The 12,543-nt window shown below is 38.4% G+C and overlaps 1 protein-coding gene across 5 annotated transcripts in view; it reads left to right on the top strand.

Annotated features, from left to right (window-relative positions):
• SLC39A10 (solute carrier family 39 member 10) overlaps positions 1-12,543 on the top strand; it is a 50,853-nt gene that overhangs the window by 23,050 nt on the left and 15,260 nt on the right. For all 5 annotated transcript variants that reach the window (XM_084209470.1, XM_084209471.1, XM_084209469.1 and 2 more), the window contains 2 exons: positions 8,938-10,008; positions 10,905-11,106. In XM_084209470.1, the coding sequence (XP_084065596.1) occupies positions 8,947-10,008; positions 10,905-11,106 (1,264 nt within the window). In that variant the 5' untranslated portion in view covers positions 8,938-8,946. The remainder of the gene's footprint in view (positions 1-8,937; positions 10,009-10,904; positions 11,107-12,543) is intronic.

Here is a 12,543-nt window from a genome sequence, read left to right as displayed (position 1 = left end):
TGAACCAATCTAGCTTTGGGAGAAAGTCTTTGTAATAGTGGAAGCTGCTAAATGATCATGTCTGCAAGTCATCAATCTACATTGTGGTTGGTTAGATAAGATAAAATGCATTTGTGAGATAAAATGCTCTTCAGAGTAAGAACGTGTGAAAAAAGTTTCATGCAGAATTTGCATAAAATTGTAAATACAACAAACAGACTTTGTGCAGTGTTTCTGCATGTAGGTTATAAATGCTTTAGAAATAGTTACCAATCACAGCTCCGAGTAAAGACCACTGTAATCCAACATGAATTCCAGGCAGGGGCTGTCATACAATTTATACATAAAGATGCAGATCTCTAGATTACATGATTTGCACTACATTGATAAGTAGCTGCTTAGGGTAATGATTATTAATGGACAAAAATAATACCTTGAATTCTCAAAGATAACTGTAAATGATAAATTATTTGCACCTGGTGATTTGATATCTATAAATAGTTACCCTTTAAGCAAGCTAATTGCTGATAATAGCATGCAACTATACTGAGGTTGGAGCAGCAAAGAAAAACAAAGGAAAAGTGTATGTAATCCTCAAGGCAGTGTCAGTAGACATTGTCAGCATGATTATTTTTATGGATTTTTTTGAGCAATATCTTTGTTAATATTGATTTGCATTTTAAATAGGATTGAGTAGCACTGATTTCCATCTAGGATTCTTCATGATAGCCATATGTCATTTGTACAACTGGCAGTTGAGTTCAGTTCCTCTTGCAGAATAACTAGTAATGTCCCAAGTGAGTGTTCCTGCAAGGGGGAGCAGCGAGCCCCCCTTCTCAGTGCAGCTTCATTCAGATCTTGTACAGAGCAGTCCAGAAAAGCTGCTTCACTGCCAAGTGGCAGATTGCACTCTGTGTTGCACATGATGGTTGCATTACTTCCCAGAGCTCTGCAATTCCTGTAACCATTCCTGTCAAGGAACGCCTCTTTCCACCAGGGCTCCACTACCCTGATAAGCACTTTGATTCCATGAAATGCAAACGGTATCATACAGGTGATACATATTGTCTGGTGCTCTTTGCGGAATATAGAAGCTTTTTTTTTTGGTGCTGACCTGAACATCTGTCTCTAGAAGACAGTATCTCAGTTTCAAAATAGCATGGTTGCCTTGCAATACTAGGTTTTTATGCTAAATATAAAATATTCGTATTTATTTGATGTCTGCTATAATGCATAAAAAGGATAGATTTCCATCCTTGCTGTTCTGTACTGTGCTTTGAGGCAATTGTCCAGCAGAGGCATTGCATTATATTAAGAGGATCCACTTGCTCCCAGACCATACATTCAGTAAATAAATACTCAGTAGCTGCAGCAGGATGTATATGCAAAATTTTGCTTTTCATTGTAGTATGCCCATAACTAGTTGTTTTTTTTACTGAGTTGCTGTCTTTGTAGTGCAGATAAGAGATTGGGTTCTGTAAAGTGTGTAGTCTAAATTTATGCATCTGTGTCTTGCAGAGTGTTATACAGAGTCACAGAAGTTCATTTTTGGTGGCTTTAGGCAAAAATATCTTACACTGGCTTTTGCTAACTATGTATGTTTAGTAGTAGGGAGAGGAATGTGAGGGGTTATGCTGACTCCTAAAAGAACAGATGAAGATGAGATGCTTTAATAACAATGCAGCAAGTATAGCAAATTATTGCTGTTTCCCTTGTATCAAGCTTTATGATTCAAATTAATTGCAGTTATACTGGGTGATTTAAAATACTTTCCTAGTCTTTGAGGATGATACTTTGCCTTGTATTGTACTGTTGTTGTGTTCTTAAAACAGAAATAAAGTTGAGAAAGACAACTTGCCACTTATTTGTGGAAAATCATGAGAGATCCTATAAATAAACTAATTTACTGGAATTTTCTCCATTAGCTTGATTGTTAACAGTAAATCAGCAAAGACAAAGGATTAATTATATTTTATAAACAAAATATTCTCCCAGTGAAACACCTAGAGGAGTACATTGTTCTACACCTAAAAGGAATGTATATCTACAGTGGAAAAACCTCACATTTTTTGCTGAGTTTTGCCCATATCCTATGAAAAGTGTCATACAGGAGTTCCTTGTATTCAATCAAGCAGTGATTGAATAGGAGTGAAATATCAAAATGGTGCTTCACGTGCTCTGCAGGTTTTTATTCTGGACATGCAGTTACCATTTGCTTCAGTTTTACTTCCCTTGACAATAAGCAATGCCAGACCCTTAATATTTCTGCCTCACATATGACGAGTAATATTGTGCTTCCTTGCCCCTCTTCTGTCTCTAATCTTGAAGTAAGAGTAATATTGGGTATTGAATCCTGTATTTTCATTATTTCACTTTAAACTTGTGTCCCCTCTGAGCTAATACCTTGCTAAGAAAGGTTTATTGTTGGTGGTGATTTTTAAAGCCAGTCAGTATTTGTGTCAGTTTGAATGGTTGCCTCCATCACCACACAAACCTGTAATGAGTAGCCAGGTAGATCCTTCAGAATAATCTTGGTTAAAATAAATGATGGCAGGGAAATGCCATGAATTCTGTTGAGGTCTCACCTGGAATGTGGTGAAAATGACACTAACTGGTTCAGCTGTGTATTTCATTCGTGGATTTGCCTGCTGAAATATGTACTGCTGTTTTATTCCTGTGTCAGACCGGTTCAGTGTTTCTTCTGAATCTGCCAATAAGTGTTTCTTCTGAATCTGCCAAGACACCTTCACAAACTCCTTTGTCTCCCACAATGACTGAACAAAGACACGTTTGGGAGCTCAACAACTCAAGACATCAGTGGTTGCAGCAGCTGCCTGCTGCCTAAGAGTATCAGTTCTCCTGGTTTGTTCTCTTGACTGAATAACTTTGCTCAGAAGAATTTGAGTGGCTTAGAAAAGTCTGTCATGTTGGTTCATTAACTAAATCCCTTATTTAATATATGTATATAATTTGAAACCTCTTTGTTCTAGGAATGGCCTTCACAATCGGGCACTAATTTGGCATAGCACATGTAAAAGTTTGCTTTAGTCTCATGTTTGAGTGGACTTCCATAACTGACAGCTTTTCTAAATTTATTTTTCTGGTTTTTTTCAAGTGAGGTAAGTCACTGGCTTAGGAGTAGGCATGCATAATTCCTTTTTTGATTGTAGCAGTGATGAAGAAAGCTTATTATAAAGATGTAGGTAATAAACACTCATGAAAGATGTGCCTTTTATGTTTTCTCACATGCCACAAGTACTACAATGTGATGCAAGGATAGTGGTGCAAGTTACAAGAATAAAATGTACTGCAACTGGTTTTAATACTTTATTAGAAATATTGTTATATTCTGTTCTGAAGGGAATGTTGGAGAAGTTATTTTCAAATGGCTTTCAATAAGAAATAAGTTACAATGTTATTTGAGTGCATTTTGAGGTAGCCAGTTGTTTTATTTGTGCTCTATCAGAATGTTCTGTTAGACTGCAGATCAACCAGATCAGTGACTGGTGCTCCCACCTCAAGCTGCGTGGCTCTTTTCTTTGTGTGGACTGTAGTGTTTGTGCAGCTGTACAGTGAGCCAGATAGGAAAGGTAATCTGTCATGAAAATAATCGCTTTTTTTCCTTTTTCTAGGCTTTTTTTTCAGCAGAATCTAGTTGTACAGCTGCACAGTGAACAGATCAGCAAACAAATGTGCTGGTGTCCAAAAATGGTTTTGTGGGCATGGGAATGAGAGAGTGAAGCAGTGGGGGAGGGCAGCACTGCTGCTTTAAGTGCAACACCATCTTAAAATATTTGTTGAACTTCAGCTTTGGTTGCATCCAAAACCATTTGCTTACTTTCAGAAGAAAAATGAATATTAAAATGCAGCTGTAACTGGTTTATCTTTTCAAGTATTTCAATCTTACAAGTGCTGGTTGGTATCTTAATAGGATCTAATGGAACAGTATATTCAATACAGAATACTGGCACAAAAGCAAATTGGCTCTGTTATAAATTCTATGCATTAATAGGTGTTTCATGGACTACATCCAGTTTATATATGAAAGACTGCAAATTAATTCTTGGTGAGCAGAACTAGTACTTACAGAACTTCCAAGTATTCTGAAGTTTCTATATTATCTTGAGCTCTGAGAAAGATCCCGTGCTCAGCAACTTCTTACAAATAACTGACCCTTTGAAGAAGGCTCTCCAGTTTTTTTATGTTCAGAATAAATGCCCCTTTCTGGATAACTGAGCTGGTAGATTGCTACTGTATTAGTTCAAGATCATTTTATTATGCTCGGGACTTGGCTTTTCAAATACTTCACAGTTCAGATTTTTAGGAAGTATTCATGGTGTGTTCAGTTATGCATAAATGCTTTCTGTGCTCTGTAAGTCTTATCTGGTATTAACTTGGCAAATAGGGCTTGGATCAGTTAGTTAATGGTCTGTTCTTACAAAGTGCCCCTCCTACCGGGCTATAGGTTTTCAAATGAATGAGGTTCACTGAAATCCACAAACCTGTTTCACTGAAATCCACAAACCTGTTTCACTGAAATTGAAGAAGGAAGAAAGTACAGGAGATGGGTGAGAACTGAAGTTAGAAATGGTTAATTTTAACTTAATTGATCCGTAGCATATTTTCCTGTTTCCCTTAGCAGAAGCTACTGTCGGCTTAAGACTGATAAAACAAAACCAGATTGTTACTATTTAGTTAAAATGTGCTTATGGCTTTCTTAAAATGTATTTCAGTAACAACAATATATTAATTTTTCATTCTTTTTTTTTTTAAACTTACCTTAAAAATGTGTGCTCGATTAATAGGATTTTATATTCTAGTATTTGTTAAAAATGTGAAATTTAAAAAATGTAGAGTGGGTTCATTTGGATTTTCAGATTCCAGCCTTTTTTTTTTTTAACTGAATATTTTTATGAAGTATTGCACAGTTCCGGATGGGAGGGAAGCTGCATACATCTCTCCTGCACATACATTGGAGTGAATACCTGCACTATAGAAAAGCAGTTAAATTTCTAGAACTTGTAAGAAAAACTGTCTTTGTGTAGTTTAGAAATAATTATTTCAAGTAATATTTTTTAAGAAATTGGCATTTCTCATTGAGCTGTTCCTCAGAGAAACTCCTAATAGAAATTAATTACACAAGTGCTGAACTTGCCCTGCCTCACAGTGAGAATGCCTTAGTTTGGTAAGAATATTGCTTTGTCCTTATTTTTAGCACCTCTTGTCTCTCTGGGTTCTCTCTTGCCTTAGCTGGAGCGTGTGTTTGGTGTGGAACTCGTAGGTGCCTATGAAATCTTGCTAAGGCACTTTACTCTCTGTGGCATTCAAGCTGAGTAACTTAGAAGAGTCAAAGACAGTTTTTGTAGATGAGCAGAACATTCTTGAGAGAAAACAAGGATAAGAAAGTTGAACAACAAGGGAGTGAAACTGAAATTACTTGGGAAGGAGCGTGGGAAGGGAAGAAATCAGTGCATTTATATTACAAATATTTCAGGTTATTAAAATTGTTGGAAGTACACAACAAAAAGGGTTGGGGGAAGAAAGCTGGCACTTAAAATATTCTTGTCAGCATTGTACACAGAAAAAATGCTGTCCTGCGTGGGCTGCAAGTGCTGGAATAACAGATGTGGCTTTCATTTGAGTTTGAATTTTGCATGACTACATTATTTGAATCCAAGTTTGTTGTTTCAAAGTAAAGCCTAACTCTTAAACTAGTTTTCTGGTCTCAGTGAAACAGTCAGTGATAAATAAACAAAGACGTCCTCACAAATTATATTCCAGGCTTTAAGGCATAAAGTGCTATATAAAAAGAACAGTTGAAATAGATAGTAAGCACTGTGGATAAATTTCAGAAATCCAAGGGACATTGAATGAAAGAAAGATTTTTAAAAGAAACAAAACCAAACCTAACTCTGATCACAGGTGCCTTTGCTTAAGTAGCTGAAACACCCTAGGCAGACAGTGGTTTGCACAGAGATGTGCTGTTTTCCATGGAGAGAAGGCAGCTGTGCTTTTCCACTGCCCAGGTGCTGTCCTCTGAAGCCTCTGTGTGTGTGTAAGTTCAGTTGGTTCTCCATTTGCTGGGGATGATCTCTTGCACTGCTGTGTGGGGAGGGGATGGGTGCCCTGGGCAGCATCGTGTGCCTTTCTGAAATGCCCTCTGCTCTCTGCTGGGGCACACTTGATCTTTGCCCCCCTGCAAATGTACATGTTCTGATTGTGGAGCTTGGCTTGGGGAGGGTTGTCCCACCGCCTGAGGTGTCAGAAGCACTCTGCTTCTCCCTGCAGCTCAGGGAGGTGCAGCAGGTGCTGTTAGTTCAGCCCTGCCCTTTAGGGGTGCTGTATTTCTCACTGAGGCACAGCTCGGAGCTGTGGAGGGCAGGCAGCAGGGAATCAAACAGTGAGCAGAATTGGGCAAAGGCTGACAGCAGTAATAGGCAGAATCTTTTTCAACTTTGGTGTAGCCTTGTCCTCAGGCTCCCCTTGCCTGTTCTCTTGGGGGATTTGAGAGTCTTAATGTTCCTATAATGGGGTCAGCTATACACAGTTTTGTGCCACTGAAGTGTAAGAACTTGGACTTCAGCTTTCCAGTATTATACACATGAGTACTGCCTGACAGGTTAAACATGACAGGTATTTACAGTTGCCTAGAGAATAATGAAGCTCGTTCAAAAAGAAAGAAAGAATTCTTTCTGGTTGTTCTTTTGGGAACTTTTTATTATGGGTACATTTGTTTAAGTATCTGTTCCGTAATAAGATTTGCAATGGAAGATACAGAATATTATACAATAGAAGATCAAAAATACTGTGCTAGGGTTATTACTGTTTTACTCTGAAAACAGAGAAGTAATTGATTTTGGAACTGGTCTGAGACTGCTCAGCTCTTGTTTTTCAGCAACGAATCACAGTCATAGGTTACAAACTATTTTAACCACTAGGGCATGGAGAAAAGGTACCATTCAAAGCTAAACACCACAATTAGGGATGCATGACTAAAGTTTCCAAGTAATGTATTAGTAGTATTGTATGAGACAGTCACATGGAAAAGATCATGAGGTTGTGAAAAGGATTATGAGCATGCTTTAGTCATGAATTTCCTGGTAGAGATATTTTAGTCTGGATCATGCTTGTTTAAATGAGAATAATTTAACTTTGCTTGTTCTGATTATATTACCATTATGTGGCAAAGGGGGAGAAAAGATTTCATACCTACAAAAGTAGGATTACTTTATATATATATTAATATGTGAAAACAATATTTTAGTAAATTTTGGGGATGAACTTACCATACTGAACTACTTAAAAAAGTTTATCACAGCCCTGAAATCAGTAACTGGAATGTAGGGGATTGAACTAGAGATAAACAATGGTTATTCCAGACTGATAATTGACCAGCTGTTTATAAAAATAAGCCACTAATGTACAATGAGTAGCCATTGACCTATCTGACATCCATGGAATCAATTTTGATGCAGATGCCTACATTTTACATTTAAAAACATAAGCCCAGATATTTTTTTGGGCTTATGTTTTTAAATGGGACAGCATTGCAAAAGAGAATTTTGCTTTTTTAAAAAAATGTGTAAGTTTTTGACGCTCCAGTGAAAAAAGGAATTTTCATATTTTGGATTTGTAAAGATTAACAAGAGAAAGGTTTTTCCCCAGCCTTCTGTGTTGATACATTTATTTGCCATATAAAGTCCTTAGAAGGCAGCTCCTTCCTTTTCTCTGCCGACTTGTTACAAGTATAGGAGTTTCCAATAGATATTTTGAGAAAGTAAGATGGACTTCAAATGTTTGTTGTTTGCTGCAGAGCACTTTCCTGGCCGCTTTCAGAAAGCACATTTTAGTGAGCAGCTGTGGGGGGCTTGGGAACGACAACCAAATTTCTCCTGTCTCATGTGAGAGTCAGTGGCACTTTAGGATGCAGGTCACTCATGTCTGGGAATGTAGGGCCAGTGGCAGCTCGAGTCAAGGTGCACATCAGGAACTAAAACCACTGGCAGTGGTAAGAGCTTAAAGCACAGCTGGCCTGTGTCCTGTCCCCTTACATTCCTGCATTTGCTGCAGTGTAAAATGGTGACTTGTTTCAATTCTGAACACAAGATAAGCTTCTGCAGTGTCTCCTTCATTACCTGGTGTTGAATTGTAAGTTTTTTACATGTAGCACTAAATTGAAAACCACATTGTCTCGATATAATTTCTAAAAATCAGCATTAACTACTTTCAGCTCAACAGTTGTCAGCATTAACAGTATTTTTTGAGTTGCATAAGCAGATGTTTTCCATATAACCCTACTTTAAATGGCTGTCCACATAGATCTTTGAAGTCAGTAAACCAGTGTAAGTGAAAAGTACTAAAAATATGAACATAGAAGCAATACATTGAAGTTAGTTAATGGCAACTTATTTGTACATTGATAATGGGTAATTTCAAAACAGGGAATTGTACAGCTTGTGTTAGTGGAGGCACTTCAGCAGCACAAAAAGAGAGCAAATGGTATGTGGGTTTTCAGCTGTATTACCTGCCTGTCACCCCTGTGAAGAGAAAAATACAGCATTGTTATTTTTAAATAATTTACATTCTTTTGTAGCTTGTGTTTTATCAAGATTTTCAATATTACAGGTTATCATAAGTATATATGCCTCTGAAATATGCACAAAAATATTCTGATATGACTGACTGTAAATGTTGTTAATCTTTTTCTTATCATCACCTCCTGTCAGCACAGTTTGTAAAACCACATCTCTGAAATACACAGTCTGTCTCACTGTTGGATGAGAAAAGTACATTAATACAATTTCTGCAATACAAGTACTGCAATTGCAATTCTTTTATTGCCAATATCTAAAAAGCTTTGTGAGTGATTCAGTTGGCAAAAGTACCAAACTGATAGGCAATATAAATTGACATTGAGATTACTTTGCAGCTAAATGCATCCCTTTGTGTTTCTTGTAGGAAACAGAGATGAAGGTACACATGCACACAAAATTTTGCATCATTTGTTTGCTGACATTTATTTTTCATCAGTGCAATCATTGCCATGGAGATGGACACAACAATGGTCCCAAAAAGGATCGTGTGCACGACCATAATGACTATCAGATCTCAAATGAATCATACTTCCAGAACGGAGGAACAGAATCTATGCCCAGTAAATTTTCAACGTTGGAAGCAGAAAATGAACAAAAATACTACATTGAAAAGATTTTTGATCGCTATGGTGAAAATGGAAGATTATCTTTTTTTGGCCTGGAAAAACTGTTAATAAGCCTTGGTTTGGGAGAGGTAAAAGTAGTGATGATAAATCATGATGATATTGGCCACGATCATGTTTCTCACTTGTATGCTTTGGAAGTACAGGAAGGAAAGCATTTTCATCCTCATAACCATGCTCACAGCCACTCAGATTCAGAAAACCAGACCACGGCTGGTGTGTCTGCAAGGAGAAATCACAAATGTGACACCGAGAGAGACACGGCGGTGCCCTCGGTGAAGGAGGAGGGCAAACACGTTCACAACCAGAGCCGCCGGCACCACCACCACCACCCGCGCGCGCACCGGCACGAGCACAACGGCACGCGCCACTCGCGCAACGACGCCGTCGGTCACGGCGAGCCCGCGGAGCAGAGCCACGAGCCTGCCACGGAGACCAACACCACGCAGGAGCAGCCGGAACGGAAACAGCGCAAACAGAAGAAGAAGCAGAAGAAGATCAGCGAGACGTCGGGAGACGCTACGTGGGATTACGCCCCGGAGCACGATGCCGGCGATCAGTACGAGCACAACCGCGTTCACAAACACGACCGCGTCCACGATGCCTCTCACTTGCACGTGCACCACCACGAGCACGGCGGTGACCGCTCTGCCGGCCACGGCCACCAGGACAGCAGCGTGGGCGCTGCCAGCGGGCACCGCCACACCAGCAAGCGAGAGGCCTCGCACAAGCAGATCAGCGTGAGGAAACACGCACTTCCTGCAGCACGTGGTCACAAGGATCACAGTGAAGATGAGCACAAGCGTGAAGAGGTGGGTATGCAATGGAGAGCTGGTAAGTTGACTTTCAGTGCAGTCACATAATTACTGAAGGTGCATACCACAAATAACAGGCGTGTTTGGGATCATACTGCAATACAGCGTATGAGTTTGATCTGTAAAGCTTTCCGAGATACCCTGCTTATAGGGGAGGTTTTTCCCTTCCCAGTATTCTAGAATACTGCCACCACACACACCTTTTTTTGGGCTTCTTTCTGAATCTGAGATCACTAACATTTTTGAAAACTGCCCAGACACTCTTTCCTAAAATACCTGCATCTTTTCAGCACACTTCTGACATCTTTGTCCTGAGAGATTAAGAAGCAATTGCAGGTGCAGCTTCAGTAGCGCTGTGCTTGGTGGAAGCTCTTCTGTTTTGTCCTTCAGCATCCATTGGTTCTGCCAGCACCATAAATCCCTTCCCCTTACAGTTAACTACAGATGCAGGACCTTGTAAAGTCATAATTTTAAACTAGAAGGATGGAGGGAGTGCTGAGTTCAAGGTTTCAAGCAGTATTAAAGTATGAAACTCAAAACACAGAAGGTTGGTAGGTAAGCAGAAGTGTTGAAAAACCTATTTTGGATTTACATTTTTCCACTCCTCACCTGTTGCTTTTTTTTCATTGCCTGCACTGTGTAAAGAATATGGAAACTGCTTTTCAGTGACGTTTATCAAAAGTTATGCAGGTGTCGGGAGACTCGAGTGTGCGGTGCAGATGTTTTTACTGTTTCTCTCAACCACTTAGATCAATTTAAGACATGTTTTAGCACTGGTGGAACATTTGGACCAAAGTTTCTGCTTTGTTTGTGTTCTCAAATAATATCCTGCATTTTCCATACATGAAAATAGATGCTTTTATATTTGATTTGTTTGTACAATTTGCTTGCAGTGCTTAAATGCTACACAGCTGCTACGGTACTATGGTCTGGAAGCCAGCTCCCTAATATCTCCTGAGCTCTTTGTGTACATCTGTCCTGCTTTGCTCTACCAGATTGAGAGAAGGCTTTGTATTGTACATTATGATGAGTTGGAAGATCTGGCAAAAAATAAAAATGCATCAGCTGAGAATAAAGATAAAACAGGTGCATCAGGTAGGTGTCTTTTTTTCTTAGTGGGACTGAGGTGGTCCATATGCTTATCTCAAAGTTGGAAAGTTGCAGGGTTACTTTGGCACTTCTTAATAAATTTGAGCTGGACCTGTTAATTCAGGAATAGAGAACAACACTATCATCATAGTTCATTCACTGGAAAATAAGATTTTAGGTTTTACTATTTTTATATTTTAGCAGTGATACAGGTCTCTAGGATTGACATGCATTAATTTCTGGTGAGCTTAAAAAACAGGCATAAGCAAGTAGAAGAGCATTTAAATTGTCATTTCTGATACTTCCGTTTCCTACCTATTTCTCTCTAAGCACAGGAGAAGTGTCCCATCAAAATCTTCTGTTGCCAGTTTTAATTTTTTTTGTGTGTACCTTGAGTAAAACCCAGTAGACTTCTTATCTCATCACCATAATTTTAAGTTAAAATAGTTTTACTACTGTTAAAGCAGTTACTTTAAGGGTAGAATCCACTGTTCATAACTGAATGTACTTTTCAAATACATGTTTGCCACTGATATCTTTCACAAATTGTAATGGAATTGTTGATGTTTAGTTGCATTAAAATATTTAAAATCTAAAAAATCTTAGATATAATGTCTGTATTTTAAAAATGAAAGTATTGGTAATGTGAAGATTGATTAGTACATAGGTGCATATTAGCATCATTGGAAATAAAGCTTGAAATAACTGCATTCTTATAGATGTTAATAACTAATGGGAAGAATGCATTGCTGGTGATCTTTCTTAACAATTGCAGAGTCATTAAAATAATTAACTTCTTATAGATAAATCTCCTCTAGTGACACATCTGCTGTCTTGTTAGCTGCTCAGAGATTGCTGTAGAGCAGATACAGTGGGTGTTTTGTACAACAGCAAATTACTTTGTGCTGTGGTCTCAGTGTAGTAAGAGCTGACCCCTGCCTGATTACCAAGAGCATTGCTAGAGCAACTCTAAGCATTTTCTGCCAATTAAAATGCTGAAACCCTATACAAAACTGTCATGTTGCACATGCTTTGGACCACTTTAATTAGGAAGCTTTTACAGATGAGTGCTTCTTTTTAAAATATTGCGTTTTATTTTTCTGTAATGAGAAAGGGAATTCATTAATAACTCAGCTTGAAGACCTTTAACGTTTCAAGAGACTTAATCTGCAAAATTAGTGAAGCTTATTGTGAACATTTAACATGTTTTATGGCATCTGATACCTTGAGTATAAATAGCACCTTTGCCAGTTAGCTGTTGAAATTTGGGTTCTAACTTATTGATTTGGCTCTCAAACAGTAACCTGCAGAACAAGTCAGCTTGATTAGATAATGATAAATCATTCTTCATAACAATTTCCTGTATTCTCTTGTGTTAATTACAGCAAAATATCAGTTGCTATAATAATAATTGTTCCTTCTTATGTAAGGAAGTGAATCAAA

This window comes from Fringilla coelebs (assembly GCF_963513975.1).
Source record: "Fringilla coelebs genome assembly, chromosome: 7".
NCBI lineage: Eukaryota > Metazoa > Chordata > Aves > Passeriformes > Fringillidae > Fringilla > Fringilla coelebs.
The sequence above is the reverse complement of the archived record's forward strand: the minus strand, read 5'-3'. Positions and strand labels throughout refer to the sequence as shown.